General features: G+C 49.3%; 2 protein-coding genes across 12 annotated transcripts in view; one reads left to right on the forward strand and one right to left on the reverse strand.

Annotated features, from left to right (window-relative positions):
- Zfp473 (zinc finger protein 473) overlaps positions 1-1,272 on the reverse strand; it is a 21,177-nt gene extending 19,905 nt beyond the window's left edge. For 3 of the 5 annotated variants that reach the window (XM_087654700.1, XM_087654687.1, XM_087654695.1), the window contains exon 1: positions 450-867. The gene's annotated coding sequence lies outside the window, so the exon portion shown is untranslated. The other 2 variants (XM_087654685.1, NM_001427711.1) reach the window with 2 other exon arrangements.
- Positions 1,133-24,618, forward strand: part of Vrk3 (VRK serine/threonine kinase 3) — a 27,332-nt gene continuing 3,846 nt past the window's right edge. For 2 of the 7 annotated variants that reach the window (XR_015630113.1, XM_087569202.1), the window contains exons 1-12: positions 1,138-1,603; positions 3,734-3,795; positions 7,430-7,569; positions 11,072-11,221; positions 13,034-13,228; positions 14,213-14,277; positions 16,065-16,131; positions 17,217-17,301; positions 17,871-17,976; positions 20,010-20,102; positions 21,226-21,358; positions 22,317-22,437. Coding sequence is in view for 4 of the 7 variants with exons in the window: in XM_087569202.1 (XP_087425328.1) it covers positions 3,770-3,795; positions 7,430-7,569; positions 11,072-11,221; positions 13,034-13,228; positions 14,213-14,277; positions 16,065-16,131; positions 17,217-17,301; positions 17,871-17,976; positions 20,010-20,102; positions 21,226-21,358; positions 22,317-22,437 (1,181 nt within the window). In the remaining 3 variants the exon portion in view is untranslated. Of the gene's footprint in view, positions 1,604-3,733; positions 3,796-7,429; positions 7,570-11,071; positions 11,222-13,033; positions 13,229-14,212; positions 14,278-16,064; positions 16,132-17,216; positions 17,302-17,870; positions 17,977-20,009; positions 20,103-21,225; positions 21,359-22,316; positions 22,438-24,618 lie in introns of all 7 variants that reach the window. The other 5 variants (XR_015630114.1, XM_087569207.1, XR_015630112.1 and 2 more) reach the window with 3 other exon arrangements.

A 24,618-nucleotide genomic window follows, 5' to 3' on the forward strand; every position in this document is an offset into this window, starting at 1 on the left:
TGTTGGGAATTGAACCTGGGTTCTCTGCAAGAGCAGCTGCAAATATTCTTTACCCCCTTTTTATTTGCTTTAAACAATACTGGGTATTTTTGTTTGTTTTCAAGGATTCTGGGTTAAGAGCCATTGCTGATCTTCAGGAGGACCGGGATTTGACTCCCAGCGCCCACGTGGCAGCTCACACCTATGTCCAGTTCCAAGGGGATCCGAAGCCCTCTTCTAACCTCCACAGTTCCTGTACACAGGTTGTATACAGACTTTCTGACAAACTTGTATACATATAAAACCTTAAAAAACAAAACTCCCCTCATGGCTGGTCGCGAGAGGAAACCCCCGCTTAAGAGCATGGCCTACGCCAGGCTGTGAGCAAGCAAGGGTTCAGGTTTACATCAGGGCCTCCCGCCCCTGCTACGGAGGATTAAGCCACGAGCGACTGTGCTTAGTTTCTGTACCTCAGCAAAGCTGGCGGCCAAGTGGACAGATGCTTTCCGGCGTCCCGAGGAAACCCAACTCCTCACGAGGACGGCTCCCTCAGAGCAACTTCAAGTACCGGGAAAAATTCCTCAGAGGAATTTCCGGTTCCAAGAATTTCTCCTCAAACTTATCCCACCCAGGTATCTCTGCGCCAAATTCCAGGACCCACTACCTATGGTCTCCGCCGGCCGAACACTCTAGGAAGTACCGAGGAAACAGCCTCAGGACTAAGTGACATCAAGGTTGGGTGGCCCACTACCCTGTTATAGGACTATTTTCACCTACTACCACTCTGAAAATTCCATTTGGAGGTGACAGCGGGTTGCCATAGAAACCGTTCGAAGGCAAAACTGAGATTACCGAGACAGCACACAGAAGCAAGGAGAGTTTGGAAATGACAACACGACCTTTGATTGGTGGCTAAAACGTATTTCATCACGACTGGTGTCAGTCAGATTACCACATGCGCAGTAGGAGGAAACAGCTCCAGAGAAGGCCAGTGAACAATTAGGAGGATGGACTAATCAGGCGTGTCGCTCAGGCTTCTGGGAAATGGAGTTTTAACAGGGCACAGCGCGTCCGGATGAGGAAGTAGGCCGCTTCTGCACGCTGTTGACAGGGCCGGCGGAAGATGCGCGCGCAGCCCCTCCTTAGCCCTCCCACCCCGGAAGTTTCCGCTGGGCAACTGAAAAGGTGAGTCCAAGTTTCTGCTCCGGATCGGAACGAGAGTCCGCGCTGTGAGAAACTCCGGCCCCCACGGCTTTTCCTCAAGTACAGTGATGAGGAGCGGCTCGACCGAACAGCCTGTGACGTCACCGCCTGAGGAAGGCGGAGGTCGACCGTGGCAGGGGTTCGGGGGTGCGGGCGGGGGGGGGGGGTGGGAAGCACCCACTTGCGCTGTTTTTTCCGGGAGGCGGGGCTGCAGCTACGTTGGGTGGAGCCTGTGAGGAGTGGCAGACGCTCTGCCTCCGCGGGTATTGCTAGTTTCTTTTTTGATCGTGGGGCCCAAGTCCAGTCTCTGTTACCTGGGGAATATCGGTCCGCACTTGTGAAGGAGTTTAGCCTTTCTGCTGTGTTGCGTTCTTGGAACACGAGCATAATCGATGGTACTAAGCTGATGTTCATAAATAGGGTAAGTAAAGTAAATGGAGTTATAATAAAAGCAGACTTAAGTATTATAGCCTGAACTGGCTGTGCAACCTTGGACAGGAGACCTCAGCACTCAGATCCCTTAGTTTCGGGCACTTACTGTATGTAAGGAACTGAGGCAACAGACACTTAACGTTTTATAGCCCTCCTCTAGTAGTAGCTCTAAACTCTCAGTGATGTCCTAGCACTTGGGAGGCCGAGTCAGGAGGATTTCTGGGAATAGTGAATTCCAGGACAGCCCAGCATGGACTACAAAATGACAGACACCTCAGTTTAAATAAAGTTGGATGTAGTGGTATACTTGGGTAAACTTAGCATTTGGGAGCTTCAAATGCTGGAGGTTCAAAAGTTCAAGGTCAGCCTAGGCTACACGAGACACTGTCTTTAAAAAAAATTAAGTCTTGTCTAAGGACTGGAGAATTGGTTCAATATTTGAGTGCTTACTGTCTTCCGGAGGGCTCAAGTTGGTTCCCAGTTCATGACTGCCTGTAAACCCAGTTCTAGGGAATCAGGACACTGGCCTTCACATAGATTCATATGCACATATCTGTAGTGAAAATCCCGGAATTTTCACTTCTTTAAAAAACACAAATATAAGAATATGTTTTGGGGCTGGAGAGATGGCTCACTGACTGCTCTTCCAGAGGTCCTGAGTTCAATTCCCAGTAATTGAACTCACAATTCAATTATGATGGTGGCTCACAACCATCTGTAATGAGACCTGATGCCTTTTTCTGTCTGGAGACAGCTACAGTGTACTCATACATAAAATAAATAAAAAAGAATATGTTTTTGTTTTAATCCTAGGTGTGGGGCTGCTTCAGCAGCAAACCATGTTTTGCCTTGCGCTCTAGCAGAGCATGATTTTGCCAGCTGCAGATAGTTTGTGTGCTGTTTGGAATTCTGGGAACTTGTCAGAGGCTATATCAATGCTAGGGCCTCCACAGGGGGCAGTGAGTGTTGGTTGGGGGTGGTGTTGGCAGTTCTCTGTCACTCTTCCTCTGTCCGTCTTTCTTTCCTATCTAGTGATAGGGGGTGAAATGGGGAGTGGGGGGATAAAGGGTGGGAAAAAGAACTCACAAAGTACAAAGACCTGCTACACATACCCACATGCACACTCACATACACACACACAAAATTACAGGTCGTAAAGATGGATATTTTTAAGTTCTGCACAAGCAGTTTACATTCTAACGTTGGCTGAGGTGCCAGACAGAAAATGAAGTCAATTGTATAATACGTTTCTATGGCGCCTTACCTACATGTTTGCATCCAGAATGTCTTAGGAAATGGGAGGCTTTCTTTGCTTGCACTTCACATTGCAACTCAGCAGATGCTTACCTGCCCGAACTCACTTGCGGACAGCTCACCACCAGGACTGCAGCCGTTTATCATCATCAGAGATGGTGCTGCACTAGTTATGGGCTGCCACTCTTTGTGGCTATGCCATGTATTAGTTTGTGCCAGAAGAGGGTGTCAGGTCCCCTAGAGCTAAAATTACAGGGATTGTGGAGACTGAATTTGGGTCCTCTGGAAGAATAGTGCATTCTAAATCCCTGAGACATCCAGCCTACCCTCAAAAAAGTGGATCATTATGGCCACTGTTTTGTTAACAAACCCCAGTGACAAGGTGTAGAGGCTGACGGTCATTATGGTTAGGATGTGACTGCAGTAGAAGAGGAGAGATGGCAGTGGAGGCTAGTGATAGGCTGGTGAGATACAGGCTACCTGGATAAAAGCCTGATGCTGCCTGGTTCGGGTGCCCGCCGAGCGTCCGCTTCCACATGGGAGCCTGTGAGAATATTCTGTCCTGAAGCTAAGAACCCGCGTGTTTCTTCCTGTTGAAATCAGCACCAGGTTGTGCTGGTAATGGTGCACACCTGTAATCTCAGTATTTGGGGAGTGGGAACAGGAGGATCAGAAGTACAAGGCTAGCCTAGGCTACGCGAGACCCTATCTCAAAACTAAAGTGAGTTTTAAATGAGAGGATGAAGGAATAACTAAGCATACAAGTAGCACTTGCTAGCTGTTTGCTCAATGCCCCGTGTGTCAGCCTGTACTTTTTACTTGTGAAACGATCCTAGTCAGGATCTCCCCCTTTGTTCATTTCCAGGTTGTTGTCAAGATGGAGTGCCTAACCCAGTAATCCATGGACCAGGCCCTGAGTCCACAAAGGTACCATTGCCTCTGCAGCCTATTCTTCACCATCAACCCACCCCTACGGTCTCCTCCCTTATGGCTGCAGGTGGACTTTCCTACCCTGTGATCCAGGGTGTGGCAAGGTTCACCAATCAGGCAATTGTTCCTTCCAAGAGACCATCTTTTCCCCAGCGACTGCTGAGGAAAATGGGCTTAACCTGGGATCACCAAAGTCCACCAACAAATCTAGGTGTGGTGGTGACACCTGTTTTCCCAGCAATCAGCAGATGGGCTGTTAGCCTGGACTATAGGGAAAACCCCATGCAATGGTTAATGTTAACAACTTGACTGATAGGGTCACCTTGGAGACAAGCCTCTGAGCATGCGTGGCAGGGATTATTTAGATTATGTTCTTTGAGTTGGGAAGATCCACTCAGAATGTGGGTGGCAGCGTTCTGTGGGTCAGGGTCCTGGACTGTATGCAGAAAGCACCAGCATTCACATCTCTGCTTCCTGACTGGGCAGTGGGACAGCCACCTCACGCTCCTGCTGCCATGGCTTCCACCGTGGTGACCTGTCCCCTTGAACTGTGAGCCTTAACTTGCTTTTGTCCAGCTATTTTATCACAGCAAAGAGTGATTAGAACACCGTGTCTCAAACAAAAGATACAGTTTACAGACATAAAACCTCCAGGGATTTCCAAACCACTTTTTATATAAGGAGCCAAGTGGACTCTCTTATTATCCAGTCCTCTATACAATGCCACAGTGGGAACAGCCCCAAGTCTCTCTCCCTGGTGCCAACTTTGGACAACTGGCCATATACAGTTTTGATTTGGTGGTTCCAGAGTCACCATCTAAGCTTCAACTTTGTCACTACCTGAAGGGAGAAAGAAAAAGAGCCACTAACAAAATAATAAATAAAGTAAAAACTTCCCCAGTATTTATGCCTTTGGCAAAACCGATGTGTTAGTTCAGATGTGACACGTCCCAAGCAGGCCCATGTAATTGAACACTTCTCCAGCTGGCGGCGCTATTGTGGGGGCTGTGAGCTGTTTGGGCATGCAGCAGCATACCTCGCTGGCATAAGGCCACACACATGGAGCTTCTGGCTGCAGCTCTTTGCTTCCTGGTCCCAAGTCATGTGAACAGTTAAAGTCACATGTTCCCAGTGCCACAGCCATGAGCTGCAAGCTTCCACCATGCATTCCCTGCCTTCATGACCTGAACGAGGAGCCAGAATAATTTTTATATCGATTTGTTTGTTTTCATTTATATATTTATTTATGTGCACATACAGATTTGTTTGGGTTTTTGTTGTTGTTTGCTTGTGTTTTCGTTTTTTGTCAAGTTGACACAAGCTAGAGTCAGCTGGGAAGAGGGGTCCTCGATTAAGTAAATGCCCCTATCAGACTGGGCCATAGTCAAGTTTATGGGGTACTTTCTGAATGAAAAAAAAAATGATATGACTGCGCCTAGGTATGGGTTATGAAAAGATTTATTGTAGATATGAGGAAGAAAAGAGCCAGAGGCATCTAGAAGGGCTGAACATGGACATGAGAGACAGTAGGGGTGCAGAGCAAGAGAGGGAACAAAGAGGGAACAAAGAGGGAACAAAGAGGGTACTTGGGACCCTCTAGAGAACAAGAGACCCAGGAGGTTGCATAGGCATAGAGGGAAGAGCAGCTGGGGGAAGGGCATGGAAACAGGGGCTAGAGATGGTCATAGTAAGGGTTGACATATGCCAGCTAGGATGACTCTGTAACAAGTACCAAGAGATGCTGAGAGAGTCTGGTAGCTGACGTCCACTTTGATATGTTAAATAGGTACCCTGGGTAGCCATTTATCCTGAGTTTGAGATCTCACATTTTCTTAATTAATCCTTGATGTGGGAGGGCCCAGCCCACTGTGGGTAAGGGCCACACATAGAGGGCCTGGTCCACTGTGGGTACTGCCACACATAGAAGGCCAGTCTTACTGTGGGTGAAGCCAGATAAGACAATTGGTCTTTGGTTCTTTAAGAAAGCAGTTTGAACAAGTCATGGGGACCAAGCCAGTAAGCAGCATTCCTCCATGGCTGCTGCTTCTGTTCCTGCTTGAGTTTCTGCCCTAACTTCCCTCCATGATGGACTATAAACTTTAAGATTAAATAAGCCCCTTCCTCTCAACTTGCTTCTGGTCATGGTGTGTTTATCACAGCAATAGAAAGCAAGCTATGAGAACATGTAAGTGTATGGGTGTGGGTGACATGGAGTGCATGTAGAGACAAGGACAGCCCATTGTGTGGCTCCCAGGGATAAAACTCAGATTGCCAGCCCCGCAGCAAGTACTTTAACCCATTGAGCCAGAGGTTCTCAACCTGTGGGTCACAAGCCCTTTGGGGTTGTATATCAGCTATCATGCGTGTCAGATATTTACATTACGATTCCTAATGGCAAAATTACAGTCAGGAGGTAGCATTGGAAACGGTTTTATGGTTGCAAGACACCACAACATGGAGAACTATATTAAAGGGCCGAGGTGATAGAAAGGTTGAAAATCACTGCCAGCCCTTGGGAGCCAGAATAAGCCTGCCTTGTTTGAGTTGTTCATGCAGGGTGTTCCGTAACAGCATCAGAAAACACTCAGCACAGTAAGTGTCTGAGGAAATGTTGTCCCCGGCACTGCCAGCTGGGCCTGCTAACCCAGCTCTGGGAAGGTAGCAGGGGTGTCAGCAACAGGGTTTGCAGTACAGCACATTACACAGCTCCATGGTTGACCTTGGCTCAAGTGACCTTGAGGCATAGCAAGACTTTGCCACTGCCCTGGAGAAAGAAACTGCTTTCTCCTCTCTGCCAGAGGCATCTGGAACTACTTGTCTGGATGGCTGTGGCTTTCAAAGGCAAGTTCTGGAATTCTCTACGTCATCAGTGAGAAGGAATAGGCCCAAAACATTCTGAGATTCCAATATGGAAAGGAGAATAGTAGTAAAAGGGATCTGGGCAGGTGGCTCAGTTGGGAGATTACCCACCCGCCATGTGCTCAGGTTCCATTCTGCTGCTGTCATAAAACACTAACCAAATGAAGCTTAGGAGAGGGAGGGATTTCTTTACCTCACATTTCCAGGCACACTCCCACCATTGAAGGAGTCAGAGCATGAACTTGACTCAAGCTGTGGAGGGTCACTGCCAGCTGGGGCATGCATATCTGGCTTTCTTACATAGCCTAGGACAATCTAATAGGCAGTGGTGCTGCCTGCAGTGAGCCGGTCCTTCTATATCAGTCAAGACAATCCCCCCACATGCAGATCTGATGGAAACAATTCCTCCATGGAAGCTTTCCTCTTAACCGAGTCCAGCTGTCGAGCTGATAATTAAAGCTAGGACAGCAGAAAGACCTTAGGACTCACAGAGAAATCTGGGTATGATAGTGCACACCTATAATCCTAGCCTGGGGACTCAGAGACACGGGGATCCCTAGCTTGAACTGGCCAGACAGACTTCGCTACTTGACAAGCTACAGGCCACTGAGAGGAACTGTCTCAAGAAACAAGGTAGGTGCTGCCTAGGGAGCAGGACCCGAGGTGACAGCTGGCCTCCAGATGCTTGCACACTCAGTCCCTTTGCAGTTACAGCTCATATTCTGTTGATGGTGTCATTCTGATTCCTGTTCCCTCCCCTTCTGTGTTACAGCATGATCTCCTTCTGTCCACTCTGTGGCAAAAGTGTCAAAGTATCATTCAAGTTCTGCCCTTACTGTGGCGAGGCCCTGCCTGTAGAGGAGGATGGAGGCACCCAGACTGGCATTACGCCTCTTGTGTCACCCTTTCGAGGTAGGAGCCAGGAAAGTCCCGCCAGGTCCTGCAGTTCCTTACAGCTTCTGTAGTTTGGTCACAGTGTGGAAATCCCTGACTATGTGACTGTCTGAGGGTGCTCTCTGAGTGTCATGACCGCAAGAAGGGACCAGTTAAGTTTCTGGTTTCTGTCACAGTTAAGCGTGGTTGCAGGAGCAGAGGTTGAAGTGGAAACTTCTAGTTTCTTTGGAAAATCAGTTACATTAAAATGATGGTTTTCTGGGGCACACAGGTGAGACGGTGTCTTGCTAAAGCAGACACGGGAAGGATGCTTTCCGGAAGCAGACAGGGATGAGAGGATGTTCAGATATAGCACACACATGAGAGGACACTTGATGAAGGAGACAGGTACAGTGAGAGACTAGTACTGAGCACTGATTTGGTTTGCTCTGTTTGGTGATTCTTCGCTAACTACGGGCATGGATTGGTTCACCTTCTATAGTGGAGCATTGTTGAGCTACACTGTGGTAACATGGACGTTAAAATAAACTCATCAAAGAACTGCTTATGAGGTTCCTGTGGCAACTTGCTGCCTCAGTGGCCCTTGAGAACTGGACTGAAGCTGCTGGTTTATGTGTGACATCTGCCTGCCGAGAGGACTGGTCTGCAGCTGCTGAGTTGTATTTGGTGTTTGCCACAGGACTAAGCTGCTGCCTAAGAAGATTGATGTCACCCCCAAAGAACTATTGCTAAACAGGTTCACGTCCCCTGTATTCTAATAACTTTTCTCTTCCACTACCTATGGTGGGTGGTGGGCAAGAGAAGTTGAACATTTATTAAAGTGAGTAGCAAAACACTTATGCCTGTAAGAGCTAGACATGGGGACGCTTTTTCTTTTGTGGGGTCAGGTGATGACACTATTTTTAGCAGTGGACAGTGGTGTCAGTTGTGTCTGAGAGGAAGGAGATGCAGCTGAAGTGAGCAGGAGCACGCCAAGCTGAACTCAGTATAATGTAACCCTCTCATCTCCACACAGTCCTAGCACCTCAGCAGACTGACACAGTTATAGTACAAGGCTGAAGTTGGACTATGTTCGGTGCATATTAAAAAAGTTTTTAGTGTACATTTCTGCAAGGGCACATGTGGCGTATAGAAGGCAGCTTACAGGAATTTGCGTTCTCTCTCCCATGTGGGACCTGAGGATTGAACTCTCATCATTAGGCTCAGTAGCAAGTACCTTTACTCCAGCCATCTTGCCAGGAGTAGGCTTACATTTCCCAACCTACTTTTATAACGGTTCTTAAATGCTTTAACCTCTTCTAGCCCACCACCCACCAGAGGGAAAGAAAGGCTAATAGGGCAAAGGAGGATGTGAACCTGTTTAGAAATAGTTCCTTAGGGCGATTCCAGTCTCCATTGTTAGGATATCAGCGGTTCAGTTCACACAAATCAGCAGCCATAGCCACTGGTTCCCAAACACCAGTCAGGAATCAGCAACAGCAGTTCGATTCAGAAGAAACCTCAAGGCTCTGCCAGTTCCTGAGTCTGTGGAAGCAGCAAGAAGCCTCTAGAGCACCACCAGAAGTTCTTTGGTGCCTTTCTCTTCACCATGACTGACGATGATCAGGGAAGAAGGCAAGGCCAAGCCACTGCAGCGTCACGAAGACTAGCATTAACAACGACAACCAGCAGAGTGACAACCACAGTTGTCATCCACTGCTGGGTTACACTTACATCCTTTCCATATATCACATGTTTCTTAAGCATCCTCTAGCAAAACATCACATGCCCTTTCTCCAGGCAGCTTCCAGAAAAATGCATGTCTATTCTCAGCATACACATGGATTATAATGAAATTAAAGGTGTCTGGAATCACTGAATCACTCAGAATTAACAGCTGCAGCCAGGTATGGTAGCCTGTGCCTTTAATCCAAACACTTGGGAAGCTGAGGCAGGAGAATCACCATGAGTCTGAATCCTGGGCTACAGAGTGAGATTCTGTCTCAAGTGTAAAACAAAAATGGGGCTGGAAAGATGGCTTAGTTGTTAAGACCACTTAAAAGAATAAAACAAAAAAAATTAAAAGATACCAATATACATAATTATGGAATAAGAAAGAGTGTGTGCTTTAAATGGCAGACTAGACACAGCTGGGGAGAGAATTCATGAAGTAGATACAGGCAAAAATGTTTTATAACCTACTTTAGTAAGGCTACAACCTCTCCTCTAGCCCAGCACCCAGCAGAGGTAGGGGAAGTGGACCTGCTCAGCAATAGTTCTTTGTGGGTGAGCTCGATCTTCTTGTTGGGGTGAGGGCAAAGACAGTTCAGCAGCTGCAGACCAGTACTCTAGGCAGGCAGACACCAGGCACGAACCAGCAGCTACAGTCCAGTCCTTTCAGCAGGCAGACACCAGGCAGCTGTACTTCAATCCTGACTGCCAGGCTCGCCAACCAACCTAAGGCAAGGCTGCTAAAATGGCAAGCTTCCCCAGGACTCTCACGAGCAGTTCTTGGGCGAGTTTCTTTCAATGGTGGAGTTACAACAAGTTGAGCTCAACGAAGCTATGTAAGGCAAACCAATACGTGAGTGTTAAAGAAGAGTAAGGAGACAGAGCAAACCAAAGCTCAGTGCCCATCTCCTACTGTGGGGTCCCCCTTCATCAAGCGTCCTTTCATGTGTTTACTATATGAAGACATCCTTTCACCTCTATGCCCCAGCAAAACATCATTTCAAGTAACTAACTTTGCTAAGAAACTAGAAGTTTCCACTTTAAGGGGAATATAGAGCTGGAGAATTTACTCAGAAGCACAACACAGCTGTGCTGTGTGTAATCCTAGCACTTAGGAGGCCTGGGAAGGACCACTGGAATCTTCTTGAGTTTAAGACTCATCATATAAGAAGGCCTTAGCTCTCTCTCTCTTTGGTTGGTTGGTTGGCTGGTTGGTTTTTGGGTTTTGTGGCAGGGTTTCTCTGTTTAGCCCTGGAAGCCCTGGAACTTGCTATGTAGACTAAGCTGGCCTCAAACTCCTAGATCTGCCTGCCTCTGCCTCCCAAGTGTGGGGATTAAAGGTGTGCACCATCACTGCCCAGCTGAAACTCTCTTGAGCAAATACAAACTGCTGAAACAGCAAGATAGATCTGAGCATGAAGTGCTTGCTGCACAAGCCTGAGGAACTGAGTTCAATCACTGGAAGTCACAGTGCTGTGTCTTACATTGTATTAGAATGCGAATAATTAAATTAAAATTTTCAAAAACTGCTCATAAGACAACAGAATGACAAATGCTGGAAGATGTAAAAGGAAAAGAGGCTAGGCTAGTGGAGGGAACACATACTTTTGGTCAGGGAAAGGCTAGGCTGGTGGAGGAGAGACACAGGGAACACATGCTGCCACTTTTGGTCAGTGGGCAGCAGAGATAGCAGGGCTTTCCTGTGAAAATCAGAGGAAAGCATGGCTGACCCCGAGCACAGAGTTCTGCTTTCGCCAGGCAGGGAAGGCCCTTCCTTCAGAACTCTCATCTGCATTTGGTTCACCTTTAGGCTCCAAGAGAGACCTGAACTCCAGTTCTGAAACCTCCCCCAAGAAAGTGAAATGGTCACGCACTGTCACTTCTCTCCCGCTCTCCCTCCACTCTGACTATGACAGTTCTGGATCTGATGACACCTTGAGTTCTCCTGACAGAGCCACAGGTGAGAACCCGGACTGGTCCTTGTCTGGATGAGACACGGATAGGTCATTTGGCAGGGTGGGGGACAAGGCTGGAGAGATGGTTCAGTACTTAAGAGTGCATTCCCTCAAGTTCAGTTTCCAGTATCCATGTCTGACAACTCACAACCACCTGGAACTCCAGCTCTTGGAGCTCAGTGTCCTATCCTCTGCAGCCACTATATTCCTGTGAAGATGCCCAGCCCCCACACAAATACATATATACATAATCAAAAACAAAATCTAAAAATTAAAACAATGTTTAAGGAAAGACTACTGCTACTCCAACTGAAACATCAGCCAGTCATGCCTGCCTTGGACCTCTTCCCAGCATCTTCCCAGTGTCCCATTCTTGTCCATCCCCACAGAAACCTTTCACACCCTCAAGTGGACCTATGGCCCACAGTCCATAGTCTCTGCCTGACTCTCATCACCATGAACAGCACCTATTCCATCTGGTATCATTTGTCATTGTTTGTTTTCTAGTCAGTTTCTTTTGTATGGTTTTGTTTGTTTGTTTGTTTGAGACAGGTTCTCACTGTATAGCCTAAGCTGGCCTGGAATTCATGGCAATCCTCCTGCTTCAGCCTTCCCAGTACTGGAATTATGGGGATAGGCCATCACACTCAGTTTTTGAGTCATTTCTTCATCTTTGTCTTCCAGTTCATGAATTCTTTCTCCATCCATGTCTAGTCTGACATTTAAACCACATTGTCTTAGTTAGGGTTTTACTGCTATGAACAGACACCATGACCAAGGCAACCCTTTTAAGGACAACATTTAATTGGGGCTGGCTTACAGGTTCAGAGATTCAGTCCATTATCATCAAGGCAGGGTCATGACAGCATGTAGGCAGGCCTGGTCAGGAGAAGCTGAGAGTTTTGTATCTTCATTTGGAGGCTGCTAGAAGACTGGCTTCCAAGCAGCTAGAAGGGTCTCAAAACCCAACCCCACAGTGACACAGTTCCTCCAACAAGGCTACACCTACTCCAACAAGGCCGCAACACATACTGTGTTTCTGACTCTGTGTTCCAGTAAATAGAAAAGCCACTTGAGGGACTGTCTACCTCTAAGCTCTGTTAATCTATTCCCTCAAACCAATTTGCCTTCATCTCTGGCTGACTTGCCATACTCACCCACCCCGACCATTTAGAGGCCTGATCTCTTGGAGCACTTCCTGAGCGTGTGGGCTTATCTGAGGCCTGTGCTGCCTCCCTCTGGAAGACACACCCTCATTGATCCACTCATCACTGATATTGATCATTATGGTTCCATGCCCCTTGCAGCCTCTTTTCCTGGCCTGCATGTTCTTGGAAAGGACCATAGAGGATTATTCATCTGTATCTTCCCAGACAGTGGGGCAAGAGAGCTTGTCCAGAGGCCCTTCAAGATAAGCCTGAGTCTGAACATGTTATTGGGCATTTTGCATAGCTCAGCACATAGCCAGAACCCACTTCAGGATACTTTGGGGTAAATGTCTGTAACTGGTAAAACCCTTCTCTAATGTACTGCCCCCCAGTAAGCCTCGCTTCTTCCAGCCATCTATCTCTTTTCTGGCCCCACTATCTGCTTTGACTGCTTCATCTAAGATTCGATTCTGAATGGTTATGTCTCAATCAGAGTCCTCACCACACTGGGAGGTGTCCAGACCTGATTCATGAGGGTCTCCAATATGGTGGAACACAGATTCTGCTCTGTGGGAGGTCAGGAAAAATTCCTGAGCAGAAGCAGGAACAGCATCTTGGGCACTACTTCTCTCCATTCTACTTTCTCTTTATCGGGTCATCTCCCTGCAGGCACCCGGAGCAGATCCCAGACCCCTAAAGGCAGCCCACTTGCCAACAGGCTGAGCCCTCGGACACTGAAGCGGAGCCGGGTGACCACCTCACTCCAGGCTCTGCCCACAGGGACAGAGCTGACAGACCAGAATGGGAAGCACTGGACACTGGGGACCCTGCAGACCCGGGATGACCAAGGCATTCTCTATGCAGGTACACACTGTCCCCGTGCACGGGGATGCTCCCGACAATGCAGCACCACAAGGACAAGGGCAGTGTAATACCCAAGGGCAACAACCTCAAGGAGGAAAGACGGGCTAGGGCTCAGGAGGGAGGACACATAGAGCAGAGCAGCTGAGACCAGATAGCCAGGAACCAGAGGAAAGTATGGGGAACGACCAGGGCAAGGGATAGCCTTCAGGGACATGCCCCAGTTACCTCCTTCCTCCAGCCTAGCCGCACCTCCCAGTGATGCCATTATATTTGAATCCTTCACTTCAAAGGGTTAACCGTTAATGCACTGTTAAGGTCAGAGCCCTGAGGAAGTCATCAGAGAGTCACCCCGGACTGTCCTTGCCCAGTCTTGCCACTCCTCAGGCCCATCAAGTTGATGGTCACGATGAGGCATCAGGGCTGGGGGTGTGATGAAAGTGGTGGAGAGTTAAAACACTGCCAGAAAGCCACTTAGGGGAGACAGGGGTGCATTTAGCCCACGGTTCCAGTTCATAATAACCCAAAAATTTAGGCAGGAACTAGACGGGACTGGTCACAGCCATAAAGAGCAAAGAAAAAAATTGGATGCATTTTGCTTACTTGTGATCAGCTGGTCTCCACTCTGCCTAGGGAATGGTGCCACCCACAAAAGCTGAGTTGTCCCTCATCAATTAAGACACTCCCTTTCGGGCCAAACCAGTGTAGACAGTCCCCATTGAGACTTTCTTCCCAGTTAATTCTGGGTTGCGTCAAGTTGACAAATCTATCACACTTGGCTAATGTCTACATCCAATCCTTGGAACTCTGACGAGAGGAAGGAAGCTAGCGAGGCAGCAAACATGAAGGAGCAGGTGCTGAGCACCAAGTGTGCACTTGCCGGTGGGAACCAGAGAAAAGCTCTTGGCTTTGAGCAGCCTGGGGTCATGGCCCTGGCACTCCCCTCACTCCCTCAGCTTCTGATGTTTCTCTCTTGCCATCCCACAGCTGAGCCTACTTCTGCCATCTCCAGTGAATCAAGGACCCAGAAGTGGAGATTCTCCCTCAAACTGGTGAGTGGTCCAGAAGCAAGCAGCCCAGAGAGGCAGGTGTGGGGGTTTAAATTAATACTTGACCTCTGAGCCCCGTGCAGCCTGGGGAGCCCACCCTGAAAACAGGGTGCTTGGAGTCTGAATACCCTTGGGACTCTGGCTGGGCATATTTCTTCCTCATTCTAGGGAGCAGAGAGGTGAGGCTTGTCCCTGCCTCTGATGTTTCCTGGCCATGGGACCTGTCCCCTGTCAGCTTTAAGTTTCTGCATCGGTATAGCCAGCTTTCTGCACCTATCTGCCTCTACTGCCCACTTCATACCATTGAGTGTGATTGTCATGAACTGTATTTGTCACCTTTTGTCACTGTGATAAAATGTAAAACACAACAAGGGAGAAAGGATTTATTTGGATCGTGTTTTTCATATGGGGAAGGTGTTGCCAAGCAATGCAGCTCACTTGTCAATCGTGCGGGAAGGGTGTGGCCAAGAGCAGCTCCTGTTGTGACCGCCAGGAAGTGGAGAGAGTGAGAGCAAAAGCAAGAGGACGTGGGGTAGAATATGTCTGTGCAGGAACCCTGAGGCCTAGTGCCATCTGCTGCAGAGCTCCTGGGTGACAGGCCCCAACTAAGTGAGTCCCATGCACTGTCCCTGGATTCTATCAGCAAACCTTTGAGGTAGCTACTGTAGTCCAAACCTAACAGATGTGAAGAAAGGTGGGGAGAAAGATGGGGAGAAAGAGATGGGAAAGAAAGGAGTCAGGCTGGAGCTGCAGCTCAGTGTAGTACTTGCCCAGCCTAGGTTCCATCCCCCAGCACCACACAAGCCACTTAGAATGTGGAGGCAGGAGGATCAAATATTCACAGTCTTCAGCTACATCAACAGTTTGAGGCCAGCCTTGGATACACGAGGCCATGTCCTAAAGAATTAAGGGGATGTAGAGGTGAAAGGAAGAGAAGGGAAGGGAAGGGAGACCAGGAGAAGACAGAAAAGAGAGAAATGTTAGACAGAAACCTGTGTTTAACACTTTGGTCATAAGAACCAAGGTGTAGAGTTCTATGTCTAACTAAAAAATTAGGCTTGACTGATTCATAGATAGGTATGTATGTGTTTATAGATGGATGAATAGGGGTGTGTGTGTGTGTGTGTGTGTGTATGTGCGCACGCGTGCGCGTGTGTTTGAAAAGACGCAATCTTTAAGAATATACATTTTGTTCTGTGTGTTCTGAGTATTTTGACGGCCTGTATATCTGTACCACTTGCACGTGTGATACCCACAGGCCAGAGTGAGCGCCAGCTCCCCTAGAACTAGGGTTGCAAGTGGCTGTGAGCTGCCTGATAGCAGGTTCTGAGAACCAGACCTGGGCTCTCTGCAAGAGCAACCGTGCTCGTAACCACTGAGCTGTCTCTTCCGCTCCGATATGTACTTTTGTTTGTTTGATTGTTGGTTTGTCTGTTTTTGACAGGTTTTCAGTAGGTAGACTAGCTTGATCTGGACCTCCCTGGAAGTTTTTTTTTCTTGTCCTCATTGGCCAGAACTTGGCATGAAGCCATGCCTCATTGAAAAGAAGGCTAGAAAAATAAGGTTTTAGCCGAGGGCCACATATCTGGGGGCAAATATGTGGATTTTGCCATAAGGAAGCTGGGCACTGGGAAGCCAAGCCTGTTGAGTCATGGCACTCTGGGAACTGGGCCTGGTGTAGGGCAGGAAGAGACTGAATTTGTTGATGTGGCAGTGAGGTCTTCCAGGAATCTGTGGCCCTTGTCTAGGGGAGTTCAGTGTGACAGTCTCTGTTCTCCTGTCACCCCCAGGACTCCAAAGACGGGCGCCTTTTCAATGAGCAGAACTTCTTTCAGAGAGCAGCCAAGCCTCTGCAAGGTATTCCACAGGGGCTGGGCAGGGGAGTTGGGCTGGGTGACAGGGTCGTCCTCGAGGTATTTCACGATGTGACCAAAGACCTGAGTGTGCATCCCACCTGCATAAACAAGCTGGCCCCCATCACCCTCAGCCCTCCAACCTCAGAGGACAGGTGGGGTTGGCCTGTAGCACCTAAGAGACAAGTGGTGACTGTCGCGAACACTATGTGCTGGCTGTGACGTCATAACTTGTTAGGAAAACTTTTAACCAAATTGGTTACATTCAAAGCAAAATTACTCATAATGCTTGGTGACCTAACATTTTTTCCTATGTCCTTTGAGCCATGCAACCTGGGTTGTATAAATCTGAGAAAATGTCACTCTGCATGCCCTGCCCCTATCTCCAGCATTCAGTCCTGTTGTATCACTGCCTTGAAACTGGCCTGGTGAGAAGGATTGACCTCATAGGTAGCAGCTGGAATGCTAGTCCTTGTGGCTTCCCCTGCCCACCCTGGCCAGATCTCCACACACACAGTCCTTTGCACTAGTAAGGGGCCCAGGGATGCTGTGGCTGGCTAGACTTCTGTCAATCTTGTCAGCTGTGCATGTATACTCAGAGATCACCCTGTCCTTCCCTCCCTTTTCTGTTTTTAGACAGGGTCTCTTGGTTTCCTTGAACTAGAAATGTAGCCAAGGTTGACCTAGGACTCCCCGTCTTCCTGTGTCCACCTCCTGAGTAACAGGATTACCAGTGTGCTCCACCACAGTAGCTTTACGCAGTGCTGAGAAGAGGACATTGTTGTACATGCTAGGCAGGCACTCTACCAACTGAGCCCATCGAAGCTCTGCCCTGCTGTGATTAACTTCTTCCCCTCATGCCAGCTTTGTGCATACTTGCTCAGAAGTCACCTGTAGACATGGATCACAGATACGTCCATCTGTCCCCACCTCTTCTCACTGTCACACTCAAGGCTGTCATACCAGGGAGGACCAATGAAGAGACCCAGAGTCTGGTTTGGGTTCTCTCTGCTTCTGGCCTAAGCAGAGGCTGTTCCTTTGGGACTGGCATTGACCATGGATCTGACCCCGAGTCTCTGCCTCCTGCAGTGAACAAGTGGAAGAAGCGGTGCTTGACCCCGCTCCTGGCCATCCCCACCTGCATCGGCTTTGGCGTTCACCAGGACAAGTACAGGTGAGCCTCCTCACTCACTGCCCCCACCCCTGGTCCCTCTGCTGCATGCATGGGCATTCCCCAGGGAGACAAAGAGGGATTGATTGCCTTCCCTCAGGATGGGACTGTGTCTGGAGATTAGGGCCGGTCCAGCCAAATGAGGAGTTTCATTCAGCTTGACGTGCGGAGCAGCAGGTGACCAAAGTCCCACTGCCCTGTAATTGTGCTTTTTAAATTTTTATTCAGTTTTTCAATGTGGGCAGCAGAGGGGAAGGGAAAAGAGCAAAGTGAAGAAGCAGCAGAGGGTGGGGGCTAAGAGACACCTAAAGGCTCCTTCCTTGCTTGCTGATAACCAGGATGTGGGAATTGGTACAAGTAAGTGGATATGTTGCTGGTTTGGGTGAGAACTGAGGGGTGAGGACCTTCAGTCCCCTTAACTGCAGTGTGAGAACTCACTGGAAAGGGAGACACAGATGTAGATTAGCACTGGTGGAGACAAGAGTCCTAACTTGCCCTGTCCCATCCCTACAGAATATCTTTCAGGGCTTGGGACCCCACATCTCCAGCTCCCCAGGTCCTCTGTCTTCCAGGTTCCTAGTGTTCCCCAGCCTGGGGAGGAGCCTTCAGTCAGCCCTGGACGACAACCCGAAGCATGTGGTATCCGAGAGATGTATGCTGCAGGTGGCCTGCAGGCTGGTACGTACCTCAAAACCATCCCACATCCTCTTTAAACCCCAGCTTCCCTGTGAGGCTGAGAAAGTGATCCTCATGGATGCACAGAGGGCAGAACGCCAGTGATCTAGCCTGGTGGTTGATGCTGCCCCATAAGGTCAGGCGGGAGGCCCAGCCTGGACAGAGGGTGCAAGCCGTGGTTTGTGAGCGTGGGCTCTCAGGATGCGTGGGAACTAGCAAGGTGCTGGGAGGAATGGTGGTGGTATAGGAGAGAGGTTTCTTGGTCCTGAAGACTGCTTGGGCCAAGGCTGTCTTACTCTTCTCTTACTGTGATAAGACCAAGGATCACTTAAGAAAGTGGTCTTTGGGTTTCCAGTCCCAGAGAGGTGAGTCCATGTTGGCAGAGTGACAGTAACAGTCATCAGGCAGCTAAGCAGCCAAGCACTCATATCTTACAGCCGCAAAGCACAGACAGAGTGTGCACGGGAATGGCAGGAGGCTTTTGAAACCTTGGGCCCAACCCCAGTAACACCCCCTCCAACAAGGCCACATCTCCTAATGCTGCTCAAACAGTTGCACCAACTAGCGACCGAGTATTCAAATACCCAAGACTATCTGGGGGACATCTCATTCAAACCACCACAGCTTATACAAAGATGATACTCACTCATTCATTCCCATGTCCATTCACTCACTCACTCACTCATGCTCTCAATAGTCACCACATGCCGAGTTTTCTCTGGCTGGCGTGGAGCAGACAGCAGCCAATCCTGTCTTCATGACTTCATTCTCACAGTTGGGTGGACAGGGCTCTGCAAACAGTTGGCCTTAAAAATGGCCCGTGCCGGGGCTGGGGATTTAGCTCAGTGGTAGAGCGCTTACCTAGGAAGCGCAAGACCCTGGGTTCGGTCCCCAGCTCCGAAAAAAAGAACCAAAAAAAAAAAAAAAAATGGCCCGTGCCAGGCTGGAGAGATGGCTCAGCGGTAAAGAGTGCTGACTGCTGGGGTTGGGGATTTAGCTCAGTGGAGAACACTTGCCTAGGAAGCGCAAGGCCCTGGGTTCGGTCCCCAGCTCCAAAAAAAAAGAGTGCTGACTGCTCTTCCAGAGGTCCTGAGTTCAAATCCCAGCAACCACATGGTGGCTCACAACCATCTGTAATGGGATCCGATGTCCCCTTCAGGTGTGTCTGAAGACAGCAACAGTGTACTTACATACGTGGAATAAATAAAATAAATCTTTAAAAAAAAATGGCCTGTGCCTAATGAAGGAGTCAGATAGAAGTACCCAAGGGGGTGATGTGCTTGTTGAGTGAGGTAAATGTCCTAGCTCAGTGCATACTGTGTATGCAGAGATCAGCAAGTGACTATCACACAGGGTTGCAAATACCAGGTAAGTTGCCAGGGATACTGGGAACCATGAGAAAGTTGGGCAGGGGAGGCAGAAAGATCCTCAGGCCATGTGGAGTTGAGCTGGAGTAAGGATATTAGAGACAAGATGAAGGCTCAACTGGAAGAAGATGAGACTTGCAGAACATCCTGGCCAGGGAGGGAGAGACAGAAGAACCAGTGGTACTTGATGGACAGCTCAGCCCCAGAGTCAGGGACGTGTCTGCAGGTGGAAGCAGGATGTGACTGACGCCAGGTGAATCCTCACAGCACCCCAGAGCTTCCTGTAAAAGTTGGAGCCAGACAGACAGCAGAAGGGAGGGATGTAGCTTAGCAGCGGAGCTCCTGCCTAGAACCCCCAGCGAGAGTTTAACATTGCCTTCTCTCTCAGAAAAATTAGCAGAGTTCTGACTGCAGGGTGCTGGTTATTGCTGCAGGGGCATTAAGTCAGCACAGGAGGTAGAGGAAAACCAGCCAACCATTGAGTTCTTCACAGGCATGCCACCACAGGGAATGCTACCCCAGAACCTGGCAGGACACTCCACTGCCAGGGAATGCTACCCCAGAACCTGGCAGGACACTCCACTCCCAGTGGTGATCCCCAGCTTGACAGCATTGCCCCTGTCCCATTTGTCTTCGCTGTCATACTGCCTCGACGCCTTCTTCCTCCAGCTGGATGCTCTGGAGTATCTCCATGAACACGAGTATGTTCACGGGAACCTGACCACTGAGAATGTCTTTGTGAATCCAGAGGACCTGAGCCAGGTGAGAGCCAGACCCCTCCATCGCGCGCGCACACATACAGACACAGACACAGACACACACACACAGACACACACACACACACACACACACACACACACACACACACGTTTTTGTGGTGCTGGAGTGTAGCTTCATTGCCTAGCATGTATAAAACCCTGGGTTCCATCTCTGGCAGTACATAAACTGGGCACGTTGCATGCCTTTAATCCCAGCACTTGAGGGTAGGGCCAGGTTATCTCTGAGTTCAAGACCAGCCTGGTCTACATAGTGAGTTCCAGTATATCCAGGACTATGTAAAGACCCTGTCTCAAAACAAAACAAAAATGTTCAGTCATCCTCAACTACATAAGGAGTTTCAGGTTAGCCTGGGCTTTTTGAGTCTCCAAAAATAGTGTTAACATTTGGATATGAATCTCTCCAAAGGCAAATATCTGGTGGTACGTTAGAACCTGAGGCAGGAGAACAAAGCACCTTGTGTGTTGACAGCTCAGTGTTCAGAGTTGGGGTTTGTGTGCCCTGACCCAAGGGCTCTGACTCCACACTAGACTTCTCTGTTGTTGGAGCCAGCATTTGGTGGTCTTTACAAGGTGGCGGAAATCAGGACTGGGACCCAAGAGCATGCCTTTCAGGGGTGTGTCTTCTTTTACAGTTCTGTTTTTATTTCATGAGCACTGGTGTTTCACTTGCATGTGTGTAGTTGTGAGGGTGTAGGATTCCCTAGAATTTGAGTTAGAGATAATTGTGAGCTGCCATGTGGTTGCTGGGAATTGAACTCTAATTCTCTGAAGAGCAGCCAGTGCTTTTAACTGCTCGGCCATCTCCATCCCGTCAAGGATGTATCTTGTCTTGTCCCTGTTTTCCCTCCATTGCTCCCCCCCCCCGGCCTCTGTAATGCGAGCAGCTCCCACTCCACACTTGGTCCACCCTAATGTTGAGTCTCACCTGAGACCCAAAGTAGGGATGTGCCTGAATTTATGCCTAGTCTTCTGCAATCAATACCAGCCCCAATCTTCCCCTTTACAGCTGTCAGGATTAGATAGGCAGCCATTGACACAGGCATCTGGGCCCACATTGCAGTCTGCAGCCCTAACCTCGGCTCTGTGTGCCTCCTCCTCGTCCATAGGTGACCCTGGTGGGCTATGGCTTCACCTACCGATACTGCCCAGGTGGCAAGCACGTGGCCTATAAAGAAGGCAGCAGGAGTCTACACGATGGGGACCTGGAGTTCATTAGCATGGACGTGCACAAGGGATGCGGTGAGAAGGGCTCAACCATGCCTCCTACATGTTACGGTCACCCATGGCCTCCATGTTCTTGGTCATGGGTAATGACACCCGCAGTAGAGGAGCATAAAGGTGCCATGGTGGGGACAGGGAGTATAGAATGTCCTGACCATGTGAGGGATTTGTTCCCTTCTTCAGAACCAAGGAGAACTGCATGGTGGCCTTTGAATAGTGGGGATATGGGATCCAGAACCCAGGGCAGTGAGCAGCTGGACAGGAGTCTCATATTTCCAGAGGTTCAGATTTCCAATCTGGCAGGCTTAGGAAATGATGGGTGCTGGTTTAGGGTCATCCAGAAAGGGCAGTTGTAGAAATGGGGGCCATCCACTACTGGAGCATGAGATCTTTGTGGTGGTGTGGGAGTTAAGCATCGAACGAGAGGATCAGGTTATCCAGGGAAAATGTGCGAAGAGGGGTGAGAGCCCCCCACAGGTTCCCCAGTCCCTCTTTCTTGAATCTCCATCCATCTGCCTGCACACCTGCTTCCCTCAGACGTGGGTCCCTGAGAGGGGAGGTGCCTGTGCTGCACCAGGGGCAGGAGGTAAAGAACTTAGTGCACTGCTGTCTGAAGCATGAGTGAGGAAGCAAGAGGAAGAGCCCTGTCCTCTCTCTATGACGAGGCGGCTCAACACTGCAGTCTTTCCCCATTTAACTATGTGGGAAATGAACTGGGAGATGAGAGGCCAGGCCTGGCACACAGCACCCAGGCTTCCTGGACAGCTGTACTAACCTAAGATGACTAGACGGGCAATGGGGCGCTGGAGAGTGACAGCAGCAGAGGACGTGAGTCTCTGGGATTCTAAGGGAGGCCGGGGACTGAGCAGTGGTGGCTAAGACGGTCCTCATGACTGGAGTGGAGAAGAGCTGGAGACAGACACATAAAGAGGTGGACAGCTAGACTAAGTCACCACCTCTCCCCTTTCCTCCCCAGGGCCCTCCCGCCGCAGCGATCTCCAGACCTTGGGCTACTGTATGCTCAAGTGGCTTTATGGGTCCCTGCCATGGACAAACTGCCTTCCCAACACTGAAGAGATAACTAAGCAGAAGCAGAAGTGAGTGTAAGGGTCTGCAGCACCCGTCCTGCTAGACAGACCCCAGTGAGGAGCAGAAGGGATGGGTGGCAGCCATCCACAGAGCCATAGCCTTCTGCAGCCTCAAATGAATTCATTCTCTGCCAGGCATTCCAGCAGGAGAGTTTTGGGCTCTGGGCCATGCGCCCAGGGTTAGCATCTGGCCCATTACCCCATATTCTGGGTACTGGGTGAGTACCTTGACCTCTGTGAGCCCTGTTAGACCTGGTGTTCTTCCACTGTAAAGTGCTTTATAAGTAGCCCCTGAGTCACAAGCTGTGAACACTTAGGGAGTAAACATACTCTCTGTATAGGGTTTCATGCTCAGTGCATGCCAGGCACCACAACTTACTCTCAAGCAGTAGTCTGAGGGCCTACACCCTAGGCAGTCGCCCTGCCTCCAGACCTCCAGGATTAGTGCCTTGGCCTCAGCATGTGAGTCTTCAGATCTTGACAATTGTACTTTGGGCAGCTGGTAAGGCTAGAAGGAAGCAGTGTGCCGGCGTTCAGCACCGAGGACAGCTACGGGTTAGTGTTGGTGTCTCTGTACTGCCATTCAGCACCGTGGATAGCGGCAGGAAGTCTGCTTCGGCAACTAAACTAATAGCCTTGAAAAGGGGCACCAAAATCGGTTAGAAGTTGGTCTTAGGGCCTGCCCTATTGTGAGGAAATGTGGCATCTGCTGGGTCCCTAGGTTAAGTGCCTCAGCACCAGGGACAGCAGACACCAATCCTGGGGAATCCCTGATGGTTCATGATGGTCTTCACAGGAGATTGAGGTCCTAACAGAGGTCATACTTCCTGGCTGTCTCCAGGGTTGCTGTCTGGACCCTGGGAAGATGAGATCTCTTGAGAAAAGAGTGAGCAGTTGAGGGAACACCCACCAGGCTGCTACACTTCTTGCTCTTGGGATTCCTTGGCCTGCTTGGTTGTATCTGCTACATACTCTCCTGTTTCAGCCACAACATGTGGTGTTGTTTGCACAGCAGTAGAATAGTTTCCTTTTGAAATGAAGTTCAGTGGAGTGAGCAGATGGCTCAAAAGCAAAGAGATCGGGAGTAACAGGTTAGTGAGATACTCCTGTTTCTTAGATTAGGAACAAAGCAGGGAGCCCACAAACACCGGGCTTCAACAGATATGCTGGTTTATGTCACAGGGGCAGAGCCTCAAGCCTCTAGCACACATTTAATTTCCTTTGTCCACATTATGTTCCCAAATATCCTGGAATCAGAGACTACATTACACACTATGTGTATCAAAGTTATAGTGGTGCCATGAGCAGTAAGGATGCTGTGTGTCCAACCTGGCCTTGAGTGTGGACACAGAGGTTGTGTAACAGAGCAGCCAGAGCAGGTGAGGGTGGTCACCTGGGGCAATGAGCGAACAGAGACAGACACCCTCTTCCCAGTTGCAGAAAGCCTTTTGTCGTGGGGAGGTGGCCCCATGAGTCTGCAGGTAGGCCTGGGGGAGACAGCTATTCTAAGCAGACAGAGACAGGTGTTTGATGTCTCTGCATTCATTAATTCATCCACCTAGTCAGCTGGTGAGTTTGGGTTTCCTGAGGACACCCATAGGCCTGTCTGTGTGTGACTCAGACCTGGCTGTGAATCAGGTAAAGCTGCCTCAGTCTCCATACCGACATTCCCCTGGGTTCAATCCTTCCACACCCAACTCCCTGTAACTCCTTAGAGAACATCATACAGTGCCATGAGAGAACCCCCATCCCATGTAGCTTTCCTTCCCTGAGACTTAGATGAACAGACCAAGCTTTACAGACAGGGCAGAGCAGAAAGAACATGCTGGCATTCTGAGGCAGAGGTGACTTGGATTGAAGTCCACCATGTCGAAAGACTTGGTACAGTAACCCAGAGGGCTGTCAAGGGCCATCTAAAAGCATTCCCATTTCCTAGTTCTCAGCTTATCTCTAGACGTTGTATGTGTACACATGCCTGCATGACCGCAGAAGCCAGAGAACAACCTTAGCTGTCATTTCACAGGTGCCATCCACCAGGATGCCCTGAACCTTGCATCAATCCTCCTGCCTCAGCTGCTGAAATTACAAGTGTGAGCACTGTGCTTGGCTTCACTTCTGGTAGGAAGAAAGGAAAGAAGGGAGAGAGAAATAAATGGAGAAAAATGATGAGAGGAGAGAAGGAAGGAGGGA

The sequence above is a fragment of the Rattus norvegicus genome, chromosome 1 (genome assembly GCF_021556685.1).
Source record: "Rattus norvegicus strain SHRSP/BbbUtx chromosome 1, alternate assembly SHRSP_T2T, whole genome shotgun sequence".
Lineage (NCBI taxonomy): Eukaryota > Metazoa > Chordata > Mammalia > Rodentia > Muridae > Rattus > Rattus norvegicus.